This window comes from Osmerus eperlanus, chromosome 20 (assembly GCF_963692335.1).
Source record: "Osmerus eperlanus chromosome 20, fOsmEpe2.1, whole genome shotgun sequence".
Lineage (NCBI taxonomy): Eukaryota > Metazoa > Chordata > Actinopteri > Osmeriformes > Osmeridae > Osmerus > Osmerus eperlanus.
In genome coordinates this window covers 9,027,232-9,049,129 of record NC_085037.1, presented here as the reverse complement: position 1 = coordinate 9,049,129, position 21,898 = coordinate 9,027,232, and the positions used below count along the sequence as shown (strand labels likewise).

The 21,898-nt window shown below is 47.2% G+C and overlaps 3 protein-coding genes across 4 annotated transcripts; all 3 read left to right on the top strand.

Annotated features, from left to right (window-relative positions):
* Window positions 1-2,024: 2,024 nt before the first annotated feature.
* LOC134007068 (protein S100-A1-like) lies at window positions 2,025-4,207 on the top strand. Of its 2 annotated transcripts, none has more exons than XM_062446233.1 (3): window positions 2,025-2,240; window positions 3,365-3,565; window positions 3,987-4,207. In XM_062446233.1, exons 2-3 carry the CDS (start codon window positions 3,425-3,427, stop codon window positions 4,146-4,148), a joined length of 303 nt encoding a protein of 100 aa, XP_062302217.1. In that variant the 5' UTR covers window positions 2,025-2,240; window positions 3,365-3,424; the 3' UTR covers window positions 4,149-4,207. The 2 variants fall into 2 exon arrangements, with proteins under 2 accessions (XP_062302217.1, XP_062302216.1); XM_062446232.1 differs by having other exon boundaries at window positions 2,028-2,240; window positions 3,412-3,565.
* A 2,230-nt stretch (window positions 4,208-6,437) lies between these two features.
* On the top strand, window positions 6,438-8,489 carry LOC134007069 (ictacalcin-like). Its single transcript, XM_062446234.1, has 3 exons — window positions 6,438-6,569; window positions 7,768-7,910; window positions 8,205-8,489. Exons 2-3 carry the CDS (start codon window positions 7,773-7,775, stop codon window positions 8,346-8,348), a joined length of 282 nt encoding a protein of 93 aa, XP_062302218.1. The 5' UTR covers window positions 6,438-6,569; window positions 7,768-7,772; the 3' UTR covers window positions 8,349-8,489.
* Window positions 8,490-8,909: 420 nt separating this feature from the next.
* snx27a (sorting nexin 27a) lies at window positions 8,910-17,430 on the top strand. Its single transcript, XM_062446230.1, has 13 exons — window positions 8,910-9,323; window positions 11,631-11,862; window positions 12,014-12,206; window positions 12,727-12,791; window positions 13,015-13,119; window positions 13,278-13,356; window positions 13,488-13,651; window positions 13,798-13,887; window positions 14,079-14,228; window positions 14,385-14,513; window positions 14,715-14,774; window positions 14,976-15,024; window positions 15,750-17,430. Exons 1-13 carry the CDS (start codon window positions 9,013-9,015, stop codon window positions 15,815-15,817), a joined length of 1,695 nt encoding a protein of 564 aa, XP_062302214.1. The 5' UTR covers window positions 8,910-9,012; the 3' UTR covers window positions 15,818-17,430.
* The last annotated feature ends 4,468 nt before the right edge of the window (window positions 17,431-21,898 follow it).

Sequence of the window (21,898 nt, the reverse complement as noted above, 5' to 3'; positions counted from 1 at the left end):
CCAATTTAGGAAGAATTAGATAGATAACGAGACTGTGTTCAGAGTTGCAGTTTTAAGTTTTGACCTTGAAGCTATGGACAACTAGACTTTCAGAATCATTTCTTAACACAATTATTGCCAGAGTGTCTGTCTATCTCTCTTTTTACTAGTACCCTATGTGAGCTAGTTTGTCCTTTCTCGTCATATGCCCATCCTACCTGTGTGCTGGGTGAGGGTGACTCTTTCAGTTGAGCAGGGGAAGCAAAGTGCAGGCGAAAGATGGTGTGGGTGCTTATATACTGCACACACATACACACACCACACCAGTGGTACCAACCAGTTTGTGAGACACATTACGTAAAATAGATTCCATGAGATAAGACTCCTGCACTCTGACTCAAATTTGATCATGTGTTCAGCAATTCAAAAAACTTGCTCATAGATTAATTGGAAGGAGAGTAATAAACTGATGAAATTTTAAAGATATTCTTACATCTTTATGTTGAGTTCATCTCACCCTTCACAAGTGCAGGTAATCATATTGGGTGTGGTCCATCTTTTCTTTACAGTTAATCCCAGTTTTGAGATGGCTAGTCTGTCATGTTTCCCAAGTTTTCTATTCTGAATACCATCTCCACCGCCTACAGTTGCAGAACATAATGTAGATCATTCAGAACATTCATGTTTGTGTTAACATTCAACAATGTGTATTAATCTTTGTTTGTTGTCTTTTGGTTCACTTCATAGCAATAATCGGTTGGCTGTGTTACCTATTTCTCCAGAAAAGTACTTTTCCAAAATATACAAAAATATATAAAGCAAACTTGTGCAGCAGTCAAAGCAGCTGCACACATGGATCAAGGTATAGTGTCAAGGAGAGGGATGATATTTTGAAGTCAAGTAACAGGGAGTCAGGTGGCTGAGCGGTTTGGGAATCGGGCTGGTAATCTGAAGGTTGCCAGTTCGATTCCCGGCCGTGCAAAATGAGGTTGTGTCCTTGGGCAAGGCACTTCACCCTACTTGCCTCGGGGGATAAGAGCGTCTGCTAAATGAGGGAGGGAGTGAAGTGAATGTCAAGTGAGTCATACACACAAGACAAAAAGTACAATGGCGGAAAAATAATCCGTCTTAAAACAAAACTTGTTCGTGCTGACAGTGACTCAGTGGGACCCCTCCCTATTAATATTTGTCTTTTTAGTGAGCACACACACTTACATAAACTCTCACATGAAACATAGGTGATAGAGTCAGTTAATATGAGGTGAAGCGAACATTCAACTAAGAATAATACGATCATCCAGATTGAATAAACCTATGTAGTGTCCTCTTGTGGTTCCAAAATCGCATTCTGATTTCAGTTTATTATGACTCAGAGGATCGTCACAGAAACCTCCATACCTTCCTCACAATCATAGGCGTTTTTACCGCGGGTGCATTTGCACCCACTACTGTTGGGATGTAAAAAAACGATAAAATGTTTTTAGAATTTTTTAAGGGATGTCAGAGTTGTATGTTCTATCAAGGTTGGTTGTACTGTAATGATAAATTGTAAATTTTAAGATCTAGTATTAATTTTGAAAATCTTTTTGTAAGCCCCCCCCAAAAAATGACTACTCTTTGCACCCCCCGTTTTAAAACCTAGAATCGCCTATGCTCACAATATCAAGAACATATGAAAAAAAAAAAAAAAAAACTTATCTCAACCAATTACAACTGATTTTTATTTGATTTATTGGGGGAAATCTATTTAAGGACAAAAGTGTATAGTTCGTTGTAGTAACACAGGTATGAGGCTGATATGTGTGTGTGTTGTTGGGCGAGGTAGGTATGGCTACACGCCCTCCTGTTCAATGGTTATTTTCAGTAGATAGTCGGTGGTTAATGATTCGTTCTTCTGATCAGGTTACAGTTTGTACGATTTGTATGTATGTGGCTACATTATTTTTTACAGGACTTAAACTCTATCACAATTAAGAATATACTATTTATCCTGTGCAGGGTGGTCGTCAAAATAAAATAGACAGCCTAACTAGTCGAAATAAGGTAATTAAAAAGTTTGATCACACAATCTTCCAAGTCTATTTGTTCTGTTGTTAACTATCATAAAGTGAGTGGGCTTATCTTAACATCCTCAACTACATTACTTGCCTCGAACTCTGACAGTCAGGGCGGCGCCTTGCTATAAATTCCAACACTCAATATTTCTCAACTCCTGCGCATTTACAAACTCTCTTCAACCGCCATCTCCTCGCTCCGTAACGGTAAGAATTATGTAATAGTACTGCACAGTTCTTGTTTGACTGGTATTTTTGTCTCTAGGCGCAAAGTAGTTTGGTGTCTGTTCCACAAGAAGAACCTGCGAAATGGTTTGCGACATGCTTTTATTTTTGATGCTTCTAGTTTGCATAAAAAACGAGGAAGAAAGATTCGAGTCAAGTTAGAGATTTAGAGACATTTTGGAATCTGGTTATGAAAGAATTGATTTAGCAATTGTACAACTGAAGACGGCTATATGTTATTTACACATTAACACTTGACACATTAACACTTTCATCATGCTGCTACGGTATGAATTTGTCTACATCTGGTGTTTTAGTCAGTTTTTAGAACTTGCTTCTTGCCAGTTCCAATGGGCGTACGCACACACCTGTACTAATAATGCGCTGATAATGTTAATTTATGTATTTATTTTTATATTTAACGGGGCCATCATAGGTTTTGAGTGTCTACTGGATAAAATCGAATGGATTTAGGGATGTGTACATACACAATTTCCCTGGTGTTGATGCAACGTCTCTTTGTCTCTGCCTCTCTCCCCCTCTACACATTTTTCGCTTGTTAGTCATTTTCCCTCTTCTCTCAGTATGTACCAGTGGCAGCTACACCCTTTCCCTGCCCCACCTTTTTCTTCCTCTATTTGTACATTCGAGCTTCTGGGTCAAGCTGCAGCATGAGTGTTTGTGCTTTAAATGGTGTGTGTGTAAGACAGATGTGAGTATGCCTGTAAACTTGGGATACCTTTTAAGAGTAGTTTGCTGGATTGTGAGTAAGAGTACAGAGAAATATTAATCGTTAAAATATGCTTTCTTCAGCCAAGATCTTCCCAAGTGCCACCTATAAGTACATACAGGCTTATAGGCCTACATGCCTCAAGGTCAACACAAAAAAGATCTCAGGTCCCATGATCCCTCTAGCATATCAATGGCAGCATTCAAAATAATTGAAATCTCTCTCAACCTCTTTCTCTCTTTCTATCTCAACTTCTGTCTGTCTCCTCACACACACACACACACACACACACACACACACACGCACACACACACACACACACACACACACACTGTCTCTCGCTGTCGCTCTCTATCTATCTCTCTTATCCTCTCAGTCTCTCTGTCTCCTTATATTTCTCTCTATTACTTCTCCCTCTGTCAGTTAACCAGCAGCCATGCCTTCTGAACTGGAACGCTCCATGGAGTCCCTGATCACGGTGTTCCACCGTTACGCCTCCAAAGAGGGGTCCGGTAACTCGCTCAGCCGCCGTGAGCTCAAGGACCTGATGGAGCACGAGCTCTCTGGGTTCCTCAAGGTGGGCACCATATCTTCATCTCAGCCACGTCAGACGGTGTGGTGTTGAGACCAGCCAGTTTACAGAGACGACTCAGCCCATTATATAGCTCTGTGCAGACAGTGCCCATGTCAGTGAAGTGTGCTTTATCTGACTATTCACTGCCAGATTCATAAGAGGTAGGATGAAGCAGTAGTGTTGTGTAATATGAAGAAGTGAGCGCACAAATGTACCACGCCCCCTTCCGCTTAGTATCCTTGCCCACCTGTGTGTCGCACTACACTTTTACAGTGGCCATACAGGACATGTTTGTGGGCATCCAGTGTTTGCCTGCACCACGTTGACTAGATCACTGAGGGGGAAGCCTTAGCTCCGAGACAACTCCTTCGTAAATGATAAACGTTGGTAAATGTGGTTCTTTTTGTCGTCCTGCTCCCTTCAGTCTCAGAAGGACCCCGCTGCGATCGACAAGATCATGAAAGATCTGGACACCAACGGAGATGGAGAGGTGAACTTTGAGGAGTTTGTGTCTCTGGTGGTGGGCCTGTCCATCGCCTGTGAGCAGTGCTACCAGATGCACCTGAAGAAGATGGGGAAGAAGTGAGAGAGGAGGGGTCACTTTTGTAATATCACACTGTTCATTAAAAACATGGAGAAACTGTTTTCCTCATGGAGTCTTTTCTGATTTGGTTTGTTTGTGTGAATGAGACAGAGATAGATTTTAAATATGGATCTCAGCTGCAGTAAGTGACGTGGTTGCAGTTAAAAATATGTTGCATAGCAGGTCTGCTGGAGCTGTATGTCACTTAGTCATACAATCAAAGTCATACAGTCTGATAAAACAGCTCATTTATCATCTCAAAGAGGAATCCTTGGAATGTTCTAGTGCACAAGGCCTCAGGGTGGGGTTTTACAGTTTTACCATCAGAGGTTTAACAGCCTTGTCGCCCTCTCTATATCTCTTCCGGTCTTCCCCTCTCTCTCTTTTTTGGCAGGACTTATTGTGTGGTCTACCCCGACCAACGTTATTGGTTACAAGAAAAAAAACATGTATTGCTAGGTTACAGTGGCGTGGGTGTACAGTAGGAAGACATGAGCAACACACCCATGTGACACTCACGCCAAAGCCTTGGATTGCTGGAGGGACAGAATGGGGATTCCCCTGAGTCCTCTTAAAGAATTATAACTCTGATTCGCTCTGTAACTGTTATTTTCTCTTTGAAGATTCACTGGTCTACTTAAATGTTCAACTTTGTTTGGAGTAGCTATACACAGACCATACCACACTGTGGGAGTTTTAATACTTGGTATTCAAGCAGTGTTTCAAACAGTAACTATGGATGCGGCTACAAAAAACATAATTCTGTTCTTGGCAATTCCATATAGGGTATTATTGAGACATTTCATACAATGGCCACTAGGTGGAGAAAGGGTTTTACAGAAACCCAGTTAAATCACATTATTTCTGGCTTGCACAGAGTGTATTTGTCCTGCCCTCTCTATTTGATAAGAGTGTAGCTGGTTGGTAGAGTTTAAACAAGTTTACAAAGTTGAAACTCATGAAATTAGTTTCGTTATTGGTAGTTTGTGTTGAAAATATGCAGGGTTTAGGAAATTCCTAGGAGCAGACAGGACAGATTTAGGGACAAGAATTTCCTGATCATTTAACTCAATGACAATTGTGGGTTTCTGCTGAATGGAAGGAAGGAATAGAGGAGGTAGTCACGGACACAAACCAAACAGAAAACACACACACACACATACACACACAGATGCCACCTGGCCAACACACATGCTTTCATTTAGAGACACAAGCACACAGTAAACAGTATACAGAGTAACCACCAACAGTTGCCATGGTAAAGAGAGACCTGGTCATCAGATGTTTTTTCTGTCAGGAAGCTTCTGGCTGACTCATCGGCTCATGGTCCTGACTGTGACTCACAATTCCAACCTCAGAAATCTGGGGTTCCTGTGCAGTGAAGGAAGATCTACAGAGCCACCACCCTCAGAGGTATAAACAGAAACTCAGTTGACACCCTCTGAACTCATAGCTATAGCTCAGTGGTTAGAGCATGCAGATATTAAGGTCTCAGGTTCAAGTCACATACATTGGGAGCTGGATAACCTGCAGAGGAAACAAACCACATTGAACCAGGGCTCTCTCCTTGGGTTAGCTTTGGATAAATCTGGCAAGATAAAGTAGCTGCTAAACTGCTGTGTTGAGTGTGTATGTTGTCACAAGTCATTCTAGTACCATGTACCTATTCTTGTGAAAGCAGTTAGACTCCAACTTGTGACTTTGTGACAGTAAGTTAATTGTGGCCCTAGAAACCACATATTTTTATTTTCAAAGAGGCACTGCAAATTATTTGAATGATACTGTGTGACACACAAACAAGAGAGCACTGTAACTGCCAAAACAGACCCTGCCCTGAGAGGAAATTAAGATCTGTACACACATTAGTGATTTCAACATCTTCTCATCACCAGTTCTTAAATCCTCAACATATGTCTATAATATATTAATATGTTAAATAAATATATTTACCCTTTTAAGTTTTATCTACACGTTCTCATGACAGTATTCATTTTGAAAGGATTTTGTTTAAAGACTTTGCTCCTTTGTTTCAGACTGATTTAGTTCTAGAGCATATTTTATTTCTGTTGTGCGATGCATTATAATATAAGGTGTATATCTATGCACATATGCAGAACATCAGTAAATATTAAGCCATTTTGATACATTTCAAATAGAAAGAGAGAGATAGAAATAGAGAGAGGGGGGAGAGAGAGAAAAGGAGGGTAGTGAGACAGAGACAGAGAGAGAGAGAGAGAGAGAGAGAGAGAGAGAGAGAGAGAGAGAGAGAGAGAGAGAGAGAGAGAGAGAGAGTGGGAATTAAAGAAGGGGAGGATAGAGGGGAAATGGGTGTGGTGAAGTATAAAACTTAGATTACACCCCTCTCTTCATTACTCTGACTCTATTTCTCCATCACCTTTCAAACTTACTTTCTACAACCTCTTGGTGAGTACAAATTTTAACATAGCTAAATAAGACTATATGTAGTATAATACATCTGTGTGTATTACTGGTCAACGTGTTAACATTTGCTGCATGCCAGACCTACACTGGATCACATTTGGCTCTTTGGATATTATAGCTCAAGCCACGTCCAATCCATGCATTCTGTGTATGGATAAGCAGATTTGTCATTTGTAGGCCTACTTCATGTGTAACACCAGGTAACTGAACATTTTTCACAATGTACTTTTAATTGCAGTGTAAATACTTAAATTGAATGTATCCCTGTTTTGACTCATATGTACAGTATGGCTTTGCTTGGAATACTTTGTCTCTCAAAAAAGCTTGATGGCACAAATGAACCCATCACAACTATTGCTCTGTCTCACTTCTTATTAAGTTATTGTCATCCTCTCCTGTCTCATCCTAAGGCTTCCCAGTGCCACACCCCATACATGTAAGGCTACATCCACACTCAGACACATGGGAGTGGTTGTATTTGGCTCTCCAGGGAAAGGTTCGGTGTCTGGGTGGGATGTTATGCTTTTGTAGAAGTGATCACATAGGTTGGACCCTACTTCCTGTATCAGGACCAATCATCAAGAGAGAGGGCCGTTGCCATAGCATTGCCTGTTAGGAGTGCCCAGGAGCCAGGGTTAGGGAGTCACAGTTGGGAGGCTTTGCTGGGGTCTCCGTGGAACGGATAAACAACAGGTTTATTTATATCCAGCTGCATGGAAAGTACCTGTACAGTTGAAAAACACAGCAAGGGACAAAAGTTATCATGTCAACAAGAGTGTGTGTGCGCTGGGAATAATAAAGAATCTGGTTAACTGAATAACCACCATATCTGGTCACTTTGTCTACAAATAAAAACCATTATGCAGATGATAAATCCTTTATGACATCTCTTTCGAAATCTTCTCTTTGTCTCATAATGCATTTGGAGCTTTAGTAATCTGTGATTTGCGATCTCCTCTCCTGCCGCCCGGGGTCAGATCGCTGAGCGGTTAGGGAGTCGGGCTATTAATCAGAAGGTTGTTGGTTCGATTCCCGGCTGTACCCAATTAAGTTGTGTCCTTGGGCAAGGCACTTCACCCTACTTGCCTCAGGGAGAATGTCCCTGTACTTACTGTAAGTCGCTCTGGATAAGAGCGTCTGCTAAATGACTAAATGTAATGTAAATGTCTCTGTTCCCCAGCCACTATGTCTGGGGTCCAGCAAGCCATGGCCCTCCTCATCTCCTCCTTCCACAAGTACTCTGGTAAGGAGGGGGACAAGTACACCCTCAGCAAGGCTGAACTGAAGGACCTGCTCCAGGCAGAGCTGGGGGAGGTGCTGGGGGTAAGAATACCAGTCAGGCCAACCTCTACATAAAGAGTGTTTTCACCCATTCTTGAAGCACAGAAGCGGGCATTCTAAATGCAGCAAAATGACTTGTATTCACATCACAAAGCAATTGTGTTAGACTTAAACCGCTCTGATAACTGATTGTTAGGATAAAAATACACATTCAGAAAATGTAAAATAAGAACATTGTCCTGTAATCATTAGCAGACAACCGACTACTAATTGAATGATCAAGACCCAATCATGACCCATTTTAGTTTCTTGCTTTATTTTCCCTCCCTGTTACAGAAGTCTAGTGACAAGGAAGCCGTGGATAGAATCTTCAGCGACCTAGACTCCAACAAAGACAACACTGTTGACTTCAAGGAGTACGTCACCCTGGTCTCATGCCTCACAGTGATGTGCAATGACTTCTTCACCAAAAAGAACTAGATTACCACCTGCTGGCCATTGAGGAAAACTGCAGGAGGGGAAAACGATCCAACAGGCTGAAAATATATCCGAAATCATGTCGTATCTTTAAAGGAAGTCGTTCTACACAATACAATAAAACAATAAAGTAGATTAATTAAATTGTGAAGTGTGTGACTTGATATGTTTCTCTCAATTCTAATATTGTTACTTTTTAAAATAAAGGGCACAGATACAGATTGCTTTCAAACCTTCTTATCAAAATGTCTAATCTATTCAAACCAGTTCATCATTATTATAAATTAATACCACTGTCAGAATTAAATTTTAGGTGGTGTAGTGTTCACATTGTTGGTTATGTAAATAGTGAACTTCTGGTACAGTGAAAGTTGGAATCCACTGACAGTAACCACTTAATGCAACACTTATTACATGCAATATGTGCAACAACCTATTTTGCATAATCAACACTGATCAACACTGAGAGCATAAACAATCCAAATGTTCTGACAGAAACCACAGCGGCCCGTGATGCCTTCGCTTGGGTTAAAATCGAGGTCTCGTGATGCGATGGAGGGGCGGGATAACAACCGAGTCAGTCTGGAGAAGGTTGTCTGAGAGCGTATTCGGTGTTGTTTTGAATCTGCTAGACACGGACCGGAGGGGGTAGTGTTTTCAATAGAAGATGGCGGATGTTGAAGGCGATGAAATTCGGTCGGCTCTACCTTCGGCATCTCGTAATGGACCTAGTGTTGGTTCGGTAGTCGGTACCACCGGACTAAATACCACAACGGTGACGTCAGGTCCAAGAGTAGTAAGAATTGTCAAGTCGGAATCGGGCTATGGATTCAACGTTCGTGGTCAGGTTAGCGAAGGGGGACAACTGCGGAGCATCAATGGGGAATTGTACGCCCCTCTTCAGCATGTTAGTGCTGTTTTGCCCGGAGGAGCAGCGGACAGAGCTGGCATATCAAAGGGTGACAGGATCCTTGAAGTGTAAGTCAACTGTAATGACATTAAGCCATTTGTTTGCTTGCCAACCACCTAGTGCAAGCTAACTGATTAGCTGTAGCTCTACCTTTCGTACTAGCTAGCTCACTGTTAACGTCGTTGTACAGTAGAGTCAAAGCGTGAACTACTAGCCTAATCTAGCTAACGAATGTTATTTCAGCTAATTTGGCTGTCACTTCCAATCTAGCTACCCCTAACTAGCCACAGTGCAGTCCAGCTAACGATTGTGTAAATATTCTACATAGATAGTTTACGTAGACTGAATAGCCTAGATACTAGTCTAGAGCTAACTGTATCAATCAGCTATCTAGCTGCTGCCTGCTATATCCAGTTCAAATTGGGCCTTGCCAATCCATTCCATAATGTAGCTAGTTAGACTACGCTTGTTTGATATATGTAGTTCCGTGCAGGAATGAACAAGCTGCATTCGTGGGTACTGTACATTTAATAGAGGTGCTATTAGCCATAAATTAGGTAGTCTAGCTCGAAAGAGCCTAATGTTTGCTGGCCAGCGAGCTATTTGGCGCATTGAGGGATCTAGCTAGCTCTAGTTGTCGAGCCAGCTAGTCACCTAAAGTTACAGTTAATCCCCCTGACCAGCTAAATAGTGTAATTGGTTTGTCATAGGATATAGACTCATATTTAAAGTCATGGCTTTCAAATATAGTATAACCTGAAATACCTAATTCAGCTTTTCATAAAACTTATTCTGATTCTTGGCTGATGGGATAAACAGTAAGACCAGCTCTATGTATCAAGTCATTCAATCAGCTAAAGTTCAGCGGTGTTACCGCATGCTACTCGTATTGCGTTGTATTCAGATTTTTTATATGAATCGTGTGGTTGAAGCTGACAGGCAGTGCTAAACCTTTGAGACTTGATACAAAAGTGCTTTGTGTTTTGGCAAGTCCGGCATCTCATGCCAGGAAAAGCCTATTTTAATCAGGCCTCCATAGGTGTTATTGAACTCTTGTCACTCTCCCCCACCCAAAACATGTCAGGAGGTTTCAAAGGATGTGTTTTAGCCTAGCTAACCCAAACTTGCAAAAGCAACAATCTGTTACGAACCGATTTTACAGTTAGGGGATTGCAGCAGAGGATATTGTCTCTATAACAGTTGGGTCTAGGTTTATCCTGGCCAGTTTGTGTTCAATTTGATACACGTATACAAGTTAGGGTACCATGAAATTGCCTTGTGGACTACATTAAGGCTGAGTAGCCTTTATAGCTTACAGGAGTCCATGCTAGCGTCCACCTACGCTGGAAGGAAGAATGAGGAACATTAGTGAGAGAGCAAACTTGCTGAGGCATCAAATGGGCTTTACCCTGATCTGTTCTCCAAGCTAGGTCATGTGACCTGTGCTTTTCATGTGACACATTAACCAGCATGATTGCCTCAAGCTTCTCAAAGATGTCTTGATATAGTTGTGGAAGTCATCTCTGTTTTCGGTTACGTTATCTCATTTAGTTGGTTTGCAAATTGATTGATCGTCATACTAAGCTGTTGCAGTGACGATAACCATTGAATCGCTGTGTTGGCAGTCATTCATTGCAGCCCTTCATTGATTCTGCAAGACCAGTTTTCAGGTGTTCGACTCTCTAATTGAACTGGCCTATCATAAAAAATATTCAAATTACAGTATTTATGTCAGCGGTTTAGCTGGATAATAAGTTACCTGCTGTGCATAGCCAATAAGAAACTTTATATACTCTTCCCCTCATAATATCGAATCCCTAATCGCATTTCAGAAATAGGGCCAGTTCCCTTTCACCTGTTTGTCCTGGTGCCTCAGGGCTACTTTCCAGTCATCTCTCCTTTCTGTCCTCCCCTTTCCGTTTGTCTCACTCTCGCTGTTATGTTTGGTAGTGAAATTAATAAATGATGATGGAAACAGGGTGCTTAGGCCAAGACAGGTGCTACCTTCCCCTGACCTGCCTCCCCTCCCTCCCTCCCTCCCTCCCTCCCTCCCTCATCCATCCATCCATCCCTCCCTCCCTCATCCATCCATCCATCCCTGCTTCTCAGGCCGATTAGCTCAGACACCTTAATGCTGTGGCCATCTGGCCAAGGCGCATGGATTGAGAGGGGAAGCAAGAGATAAGGGGGAGAGTGAGAGAGGGTGTCATCACAGAACAAAATAGAGACTGTACAAAAAGAGAGCAATCCATAACAAGATAAGAAACGTTAATGAAAAGACTAAACAAACATAGGCCTACATTTCACAATAGAGAAGTCGATGCACTAATGTTAGTTCATCCCCCCCCCCCCCCCCCGTCCCATATTTTCTCCAGTAATGGGGTAAGTGTCGAGGGGGCCACCCACAAGCAGGTGGTGGACCTGATCCGGGCCGGAGAGAGGGAGCTGGTGCTGGCTGTGCTGTCCGTGCCTCCCCAGGAGGCGGACGGGCTGGAGGCCGGCGAGGAGAGTTCGGTCCAGCCCAGCCACGACTACAGCGACAAGCAGGCCGTGCCCATCTCCGTGCCAACCTACAAGCACGTGGAGCAGCACGCCGAGAGATTCGTGGTGAGCCGAGTCCTGACACATTTTTGGGTCCCAGCCCTGTGCTTCCCATTTACACTCGCAAGTTTTTGTTTATTGCTGCTGTATTGCTGCGTCACTCCTCTACCCTGTGTTGTGATGGTTTTCTTTCCCGGCGCGTGTCTCCCCCCCGCAGGTGTACAACGTGTACATGTCAGGCAGGCAGCTGTGCTCCAAGCGGTACCGGGAGTTCGCTATCCTCAACCAGAACTTGAAGAGGGAATTTGCCACCTACACCTTCCCCAAGCTGCCGGGGAAGTGGCCCTTCTCCCTGTCTGAGCAGCAGCTGGACGCCCGGCGCAGGGGCCTGGAGGAGTACATGGAGAGGGGTGAGATAGGGGGAGGGGGGGGGGGGGGGGGGGGGGGGGGGGGGGGGGGGGGGGAACCGTGGAGGAGATGACGGGTGAGAACGGGGAGGAGGGGGGGGTGAAGGGGGGTGAGACTGGGGAGTTGAGGAGGGGGGAGAGGGGGTGAGACTGGGGACGAGAGGGGTGAGAAGAGTCACGTATAGGGAAGGGGCGAGAATGGAAGATGGAAGAGAGAGGGGGAAGACGTGCAGAGGAGGAAAGGGGGGGGGGGTGAGCGAGGGTAGAGAAATGAGGGTTTAGAAGTTGCGAAACCGAGGTTATCAAGGCCACTAGGGAAGTGCGGTTGCAAATAAATCTGCGTTTTGAAGAAGTGCAAAATGCAATCGCATCAAAAGGAGGAACAAGAGAGCGCGTGTCAGAAAGAACCAATCTCTCGGATGAATCACTGCAGTATTTGTGAAATGTTCTGCGTGGAATGCCTTCACACACTCTCAGAGCCACACGACCTATCAGTCTCTTCCTGTGTCTCTCTCCTCCCCAGTGTGTTCGGTGCGGGTGATCGGGGAGAGCGATATCATGCAGGAGTTCCTGTCAGAGTCGGATGAGGTGAGGACGTGTGGTTTGGCCTACTAGTCATGTGGTTTTCATGTCGGCCTCAACATGCCCTCCGCTGCATTTGCACTTGGCTCATGCATGCGCTCACGCTGGCGCGCACACACAAGGTTAACCCCTCCACAGAGAGGAGTGGACAGACACTGTCCCGCACGGACACTCAAGACCTCAGCCCTCACTCTGACCCTCCTCCTGCAAACCTCCCTCCGTCCCGCAGAACTACAACGGTGTGACGGACGTGGAGCTGAGGATAGCCCTGCCCGACAAGACCACCGTGTCTGTGCGCATCCGCAAGAACAGCACCACGGACCAGGTGTACCAGGTACGCCCACCGCCGCCTCGTCTGCTGACCACACACACCGCCCCCCCATCTTCACGTTCACTTCGTTGATGACTCTGCTTCTTTGGAAGCTCGTTTTTCTTGTTGTGGCCTCAAATCTTCCTCATTCAACATGCAATGTTCTCCTCTTCATCCGTCAGGCTCTGGTGGTGAAGGTTGGGATGGACAGCGTCATGGCCAGCTACTTCGCCCTCTTTGAAGTCATAAATCACTCCTTTGGTAAGCTTTTTTTATCTATACTGTCCACGGGAGAGTAGGTTGGGGTGATCTCTCTTTCTCACTTTGTCTCTCACTCACTTTCTCCCTCCCCCCCCCCCCCACCCCCCCCCCCCCCCCCCCCCCCCCCTCAGTGAGGAAGCTGGCCCCTAACGAGTTCCCCCACAAGCTGTACGTGCAGAACTACACGTCTGCGGTGCCTGGGACCTGCCTGGTGCTCCGGAAGTGGCTGTTCAGCCCCGAGGAGGACGAGCTGCTCCGGGACAACCCCCTGGCCATGCACTACTGCTTCCACCAGGTACACTGACTAACACACACACACACACACCAGGCACACTACCCACCCCAACCCTGCTCTGTTGAAACATGCTTGTTTCATTTCTTTTTTTTGTTTTATTTTTGTACTTCTTTTTTCCCACTGTATGTCTCTCTGTCTTCCTCCAGGCGCTGGAGGACGTGAAGAAGGGCTTCATCAAGACAGAAGACAAGTCCTACCAGCTGCAGAAGCTGGCTGAGCAGAGGAAGATGGCCATGGTAGGTGCTCGCCTGTCAGAGACACGGTCTGGGGTGTGTGTGTGTGTGTGTGTGTGTGTAGGGGAGGTTTATCAGAGTATATGCCAGCTTCATTCTTGATGGTCTGTTTTTTCTGTCTATCTCCAAGTGCTTTGAGATGTTCAATGACGCTTTGACATTTCATTATTCTTCTCCTCTCTCCCCCTCCCCAGTACCTGAACGTTCTGCGTTCCTGTGAGGGCTACAACGAGGTCCTGTTCCCTCACTGCTCCTGTGACTCCCGCAGGAAGGGCCACGTCATCACCGCCATCAGCATCCACCACTTCAAGCTGCACGCATGCACCGAGGACGGAACTCTGGAGGTGTGTGTGTGCGTGCACATGTGTGACAGTCTGAATCTGAATCATAGTATGATTCTGGTTCGCGTGTGTGTGAGAGTCTGAATCTCAGGATGATTGTAGTGTGTGTGTGTGTGTGTGTGTGTGTTGACCCTGTGCTGTCCCCATGGTGCCCTCCAGAACCAGGTGATCGCGTTTGAGTGGGGGGAGATGCAGCGCTGGGACACGGACGAGGAGGGCATGGCCTTCTGCTTCGAGTACGCCAGGGGCGAGAAGAAACCTCGTTGGGTCAAGATCTTCACGCCATACGTGAGTCTACGCTCACAAACACACACATACACACAGTACAGCCAGACATAAACACGGAAGCAACTCTCACTCGACGATTTCCAGTGAAGGAACTAGAAGTAGTGGTCAGCTACAGTGGGAAGTGAAGTGGTGAGAGCTGAACTCTGTGCCGTCACGGTTCATGTTTATTCGAGTGCGTGTTTGCGTGTGTCGTCTCCCCAGTTCAACTACATGCACGAGTGCTTCGAGAGGGTCTTCTGCGAGCTGAAGAGGAGGAAACAGGTAGGGAGCACACCCCTTCCTGTTCTGTCAACACACCACTTCCGGCACGTTCCGTGTTCGCACGGTAGTCCCAGGCAAACAAAAGCTCCCCGCAAACGTGGCCGCGACACGAAAACATGGTGGGGGGGGGGGGGGGCTCATCTTTCTCCTGCGACGGCGTGAATCCTCACCTGTCGCTTCTCCCCGTGTCAAACGTTCCAGGTGGAGGAGGAAGCCTCGGACAAGGACAACAAGAACTGCAGCAGCAGCGGTGAGTGCGTCCTCCTCTGGGCGTCCGCCGCCACGGGCCTCGCGCGGCGTTACGTCAGAGGAGGAAGCGAGGGACGGGGAGAGGAAGCGAGGGAAGGAAATGGGAGGTTGAACTCCCGTTGGAATTGGGAGTCCCCTGGGGGAACGCTCCTGTGCCCTCACATCAAAGCAGTCCAGTCGCTACAGTGCACGCCTCGTTTTTACTAATAACGAACTAACAAAGTTGGTTAGTGGCCGTGAGGAGATCAAAATGCGAGTGAGAGAACATAGTTAATGTCTCCCTTGGCCACTGGGGACAGCTGGATGGATGTAACAGTACCAGCAAACAGGAACAGATAGGACAGACAGGAACATGTGATTGAGCCATGTGGTAGAGAGAAGGGGAGGTGAAGAGAGGGGGGGGTGGAGGGGGGGGGGGGGGGACAAAAAGAGAGTGAGAACGTGAGAGAGGGGTGAGATGGAGAGAGGTGTTTCCCCTCAGGGAGACATTGAGCAGTCAGGGCATGGCTGCTGTCTGCAGACTAAGTGAAGAGAGGAGTCCTTCCTCATAGAGGTTAAAGAGAGATAGACTGTTCAGTCGGTCACATTTTCTTCAAGCAACATTACAACCATATGTATTGAAGGGAAAACATCTGAGAAAGTTTAAGTATTATTTTTTTATTTTTTTATTATCGTTCTGAAAATGATATTGACTTATTTTGCTGTTGTTCCATGTCACTGCTGTAGAATATCTCCCTCCTCTGGAGACCCAGAAAGGCTGGCGCCATCTAGGGGGGGAGATCGCCACCTCCTAAGACCTCTCCACCTCCAGAACCAGAACGAGGATCCGGAGTCCACCCACGCCATCACAGCCACCACACAACCCAAGACGGCGCCATTCCGCTACCAACCATCCCAGGACGGGCTGAGACGAGCCCGACATCACCCGAAGATTCACTCCAAACCCAGGGAAACACACAGCGTAGAAGAGCATTGAAGGAAAACGGGGAAAGAGCGTGAAAAAAAAAAGAAACCTACATGTCATTAACTAGATGTTCATAGAACGCCATAGACATTTTCCTCCTCGCATCGCCCCTCAGCCATGGGGGCGGGACCTTGGCAGAGTTCTACTATCTCACTGGTTGAGGACACAGAACGATGTGAAGCGCAATTGGTCATTGAGTCACGGCAGCCTGCGATGCCATTGGATGAAAGGGAGCTCCCTCGCCTGCGGCGAAACGCTCGCTGGGATTCCTGACATCCACAATGTGATTGTGACGGCCAGATCTTCGACATGATTGGTTCAGGTTGAAGCTCAGATGTGCCTCTGGTCAGCTGGACTATGAAATGAGATGCTGGAGTATGGAAACAGGAAATGATGTATGAGGGGAGAGAGGGAGGGGGAGTTGGGGTGGACACTACTTTCACAGGCAGACAGGAAAGAGCATTTCACATGCTGGAGAAGAATCAGATGAAGATTTCTAAATCATCTATGGAACAAATGGCCCAGTAAACTTGTAACAGCACTGAAGGCTGAAGTAGCAGACGGCCATGATTCAGTTGGCTATATTTGCTCACGACTATGGCAATGTTTCGTTTAATGACCTATTTTATTGTGGAGGAGGGTAATGTAGGTCTTAGTTCTTACGCTCAAATTGTTCCAGTGCGCTAACCAATCTAACTTCCTCTTCAATAATCATTTCTGATGACACCCATCATGTAATGTTTTGCCGAGTCACCAGAAGTGTTTTTATTGTCATAGTTTGGTTTCTATAAACAATAGGCTTTGACCTCTTTGGGTCTTACGTGACTAGAAACCAATGTCAGGAACATGTGTCACTGCAGTTCCCAGTATAGCCAGCAGAGTGCAGTATTGTGAAGTGTTTCTCAGTATTGAGCATATACCAGACAGGTCTATCAGGAAGCTCCTTAGAAATTGCTCCCTTGGGCTGTGTAACTCACCCACTGAGTACTGCTCTGCAGTTTGTCTATTAACCGTGTCAGGAGGGTGTGCGTGTGTGTGTGTGTGTGTGTGTGTGTTAGAGTGCAGGATTGAGAATGTGGAAGTGCAGGACTCTGACCACAGCAGAGCAGGTAGAATCATGTTGCCTGTGTCGCCTCGCTGCACCTTGTGTAACCAAGACAACACTGTATTGGATTTGTCCTAGTGTGTGTGTGTCGTTGATAGGGGGTATTGTTCCCAGCAGACAGAACATGACCGTGTGGCTGACAGTCGAACAGATAGAGATGGATGGAAGACATTTCCTCCCCTCCAGCCCACACTCACAGGCTCTTACAGCTGTGTTAGCGTCCCTCCCGCCTTCCTCCCTCTTATCCCCCCATCCACTCTCCCTCTTCCACTGTTCTCCCATCCATCTCTCTCTTTCCTCCCTCTGTCCTCCTTCCCCACCCGATCCCCTCATTTCCTCTTCTCCCCTCACTTCCTCCCCCCTCCCCTCACTTCCTCTCCTCCCCCCACTTCCTCCCCTCACTTCCTCCCCTCCTCCCCTCACTTCCTCCCCTCACTTCCTCTCCTCCCCCCACTTCCTCCCCTCACTTCCTCCCCCCTCCCCTCACTTCCTCTCCTCACTTCCCCTTCCCCTCCTCCCCTCACTTCCTCCCCTCACTTCCTCTCCTCCCCCCACTTCCTCCCCTCACTTCCTCTCCTCCCCCCACTTCCTCCCCTCACTTCCTCCCCCCTCCCCTCACTTCCCCCTCCCCTCACTTCCTCTCCTCCCCTCACTTCCTCTCCTCCCCCCACTTCCTCCCCTCACTTCCTCTCCTGCCCCCTTCCCCCGCCCCACTGTGGTGGTAGAACACACTGGCCCACGTGTGACAGATCACGTCCAGCTGGTTTGGTGTCGTGTCCAGAGGAGCTGACATCAGTAGCAGGTCTGTTGTGGAGCCTTGCAGCCGTTTGTGGGGAGAGCTGTGGAACTGTTGGTCGTTTCCTCCCGACGGACAGAGTAATAACCAATTTAGAGATGGATGGCATAAGGATAGCAGGTGCTCTACCATGAAGTGTGTGTGTGTGAGCTAGGGGTATGTGCTACTGTTGTGATGGGAGAAGGAGTACGCGTGTGTGTGTGTGCGTGTGCGTGCTCTCCTAGGTTGTATTCAGTTCTTCCATTTCAGTTTGATTTCTTATCGGACTGGAGATGCGGTTGCCGTGACAGCGCCACGCTGGCTGAGCATGCTCAGTCCAACTCACCCTGTCACCTGACTGAGTCACCCGCCTGCCATCACCCTCTTGTAAACATGCTTTATGGTCCTGTGTCGTCCCTGAGGGTTCTGCTTTGTGAATCACCCTTCGTTGACGGACTCTGTACCTAGACCATGGTTCTTTACTTAACTGTTGTGGGAAATACACACCCACACACACAAACTAACAAACCGTTAAGTTGGCATCATGGTCCTCTAGAGTTCATTGTCATAGAAACAGGATTGTGAGGTAAGAGCAGGCGGCTCGCTTGTACATGTCTGTGACTCATCTTCACCCCAGCAGCCACGCCGCCATCACCGCCTCTCACCACCGCTCCCCTGCTCCGCCTCCTCAAACCACACCATGTAGCTCCGCTGGGTGACAGCCACCGCAAATTACTTCTCGTCTGAATTAGAATGTATCTGTGAATATCCCCCCCCCCCCCCCAACAGTTATCAGGACGGTGTCCTCAGTGAACAACGTAAACAACCTAACCCACCAGAACTGAATGCTTTTGTGTAGACGCCAGCCTCAAGGGCAGGACCACACGCTTTGCCTTCTGGAGCCTGGCGTTATGAAATCACTAACATGGAGATGGGTGTCCAGTGCTGTTTTATAACTGTCGAGCCTTTGTGTGCGTTTCAAACCGATTTCTGTATGTTACGTTTCAGGCTTAGCAGGGCTTTTTACGTTTCATGGCAAGTAGGCAGCAACGTTAATATCTATACCTGGTTTTGTCTTTGTCTTTCAGTATAACTTGTAAATTATTGCAACAAAAAAAAAGAAATGTCTGATGGACAAGAATGCACTCTCTCTGACTGAAAACCTTAATTTATTTCAGCAAATTGTTTAAGTTGTGGGACATTTTAGTATAGTGTTCTAGAGTTGCCGCTGTCATTTTTTGTGTGTGTGGGGTGGGCATATGGGGAAGCAAGATCTAATCATTCATCCAGTCAAACTGTGGACGTCAAGCAGTGTTGCCATCTTCTCATTACACTAAAGACATGAATTAACAACTGATACTGAAACACGAAATGGAAAGTTTTATATCCTTAAAATAAAAAAATATATGAAGGTTTACTAACCAATGTAAAAAGGAGAAGGAAAAAAAAAACAGATTTGAAAATGTCATGTAGAGTAATAAATTGTAACATTATTTTAAATAAAATGATATATTGAGAAAAACGATTTGGTGTCTGTTTCCTTGTATTGACAGTGTGTGGTTGTCCTACGTCAAACGAGTAGGACAGTTATGGATTCTGGACACAACACTTGCGTTCTAAATACAAAGTCAGCAGCTGCCTCAATTAGCTGTTGGGATAGTTAATTAGCGACTGTCATAATGATATACTGGCCTGATGGGGTTTATCAATGCATGGATCCTAACTGTCCTTCATAGGGAGCTGTCTCCATTATCCTGCAGGGGCATCACAACATCACAAACTCTCCTGACTTTGGGATGCTCTTTTTAAAAAGCATAGCGCTCGTGAACCCTGGCAGGGTTAACCACAGCACAAGCTGCTGTGGTTAAAGCACCAGCACTGGTTAAAGATCCACACACACATTTCTCCTGCAGAAAAAAACGCAGTTGATGACATTTGGATGGGAGCTTACAGCACACGTCTTTATCAGTGGTCATGCCTGGCTAACAGCGCTAGCACAGGCCTCTGGGCCAGACTCTCAGACTGGTAGGTCAGATGGACTTTCACCTGAGGGAGAGGAAACAAGTCGTAGTGTCGTCAATGGAAAATGGATATGTAAACATACAGTAACTACAGTAGTACTTGAATGTGAAAATGTGTCCAAACTTTTGACTGGTACTGTATATTTACATTTAGTCATTTAGCAGACGCTCTTATCCAGAGCGACTTACATTAAGTACAGGGACATTCTCCCCGAGGCAAGTAGGGTGAAGTGCCTTGCCCAAGGACACAACGTCATTTTTGCACAGCCGGGGAATCGAACTGGCAACCTTCAGATTACTAGCCCGTTTCCCTAACCGCTCAGCCACCTGACTCCCACGTATATACACACACATTGCCTTATTTGAAGACTCAAAGTACATCCACTGCATAAGGATAAATACAGTAGGTACTTTATTGATCCGCAAGGGGAAATTGAGGCCTTGCAGCAATCAAGAAGAGGAAATTACAAAAACAGGTTCCCCCAAATAAATAAACACGCACCATGAATAAAATACACAAAATATTTGTAATATTGTAATATAGTGTAATATTCACTATAAAAGAGTAAAAGTAGTCAATTTTGTTTGATGTACACACATCAATCACACGTGTTTCCTTGCCAGTTTCCACCTCCAAGTCAGCTTCTAAGCCTCTGGATACAGTATGTCCAACCAGCCGTGTGGGCAGGTGGGGAAGGTCATAACACAGTCAGTGGGATCTTCCTTGATGATTTAAACATAGTTGGATGAAAATAAATAATTTGGAAATATGACTTGTTTGATCACTTTTCAGATCTGTGGAGGGAATATGATCGTGATGGGTTACCATGGTAATAAGGGATGAAAACTCAGGCACGTTTGTCTTAAATTACAGGGTCTTTTGGGGGGGGGGGGGGGGGGGTTTAGAATTACAACCAGTATTTATTTGGTTCTCTAGTCATGTTGGAGTAATTTGATTACCTCTGGTAATTGGGGGTGCAGGATACACAGGGATTCTAATGCTTATAGAGGACAGTTTCGCCATATTAAATGCTTACAGTGGTGTGGAGCGGGGGGTGGAGGGGTGGAGCGGGGGGTGGAGGGGTGGAGCGGGGGGTGGAGGGGTGGAGCGGGGGGTGGAGGGGTGGAGCGGGGGGTGGAGGTGTGGAGAGGGGGGTGGAGGGGTGGAGCTGGGGGTGGAGGGGTGGAGAGGGGGGTGGAGGGGTGGAGCGGGGGGTGGAGGGGTGGAGCGGGGGGTGGAGGGGTGGAGCTGGGGGTGGAGGGGTGGAGCGGGGGGTGGAGGGGTGGAGAGGGGGGTGGAGGGGTGGAGCGGGGGGTGGAGGGGTGGAGCGGGGGGTGGAGGTGTGGAGAGGGGGGTGGAGGGGTGGAGAGGGGGGTGGAGGGGTGGAGCGGGGGGTGGAGGTGTGGAGAGGGGGGTGGAGGGGTGGAGCGGGGGGTGGAGGGGTGGAGCGGGGGGTGGAGGTGTGGAGAGGGGGGTGGAGGGGTGGAGCTGGGGGTGGAGGGGTGGAGAGGGGGGTGGAGGGGTGGAGCGGGGGGTGGAGGGGTGGAGCGGGGGGTGGAGGGGTGGAGCTGGGGGTGGAGGGGTGGAGCGGGGGGTGGAGGGGTGGAGAGGGGGGTGGAGGGGTGGAGCGGGGGGTGGAGGGGTGGAGCGGGGGGTGGAGGTGTGGAGAGGGGGGTGGAGGGGTGGAGAGGGGGGTGGAGGGGTGGAGCGGGGGGTGGAGGTGTGGAGAGGGGGGTGGAGGGGTGGAGCGGGGGGTGGAGGGGTGGAGCGGGGGGTGGAGGGGTGGAGCGGGGGGTGGAGGGGTGGAGCTGGGGGTGGAGGGGTGGAGCGGGGGGTGGAGGGGTGGAGCGGGGGGTGGAGGGGTGGAGCGGGGGGTGGAGGGGTGGAGCGGGGGGTGGAGGGGTGGTCATTGTGCTGAGTGTATGTGGCTCGCCAGGCTTAATCAGGCCTAAAGATGCGTCCCCAGGTAGGACTGGTGGGGCACGGGTATCAATCACTGGCCGGAGCAG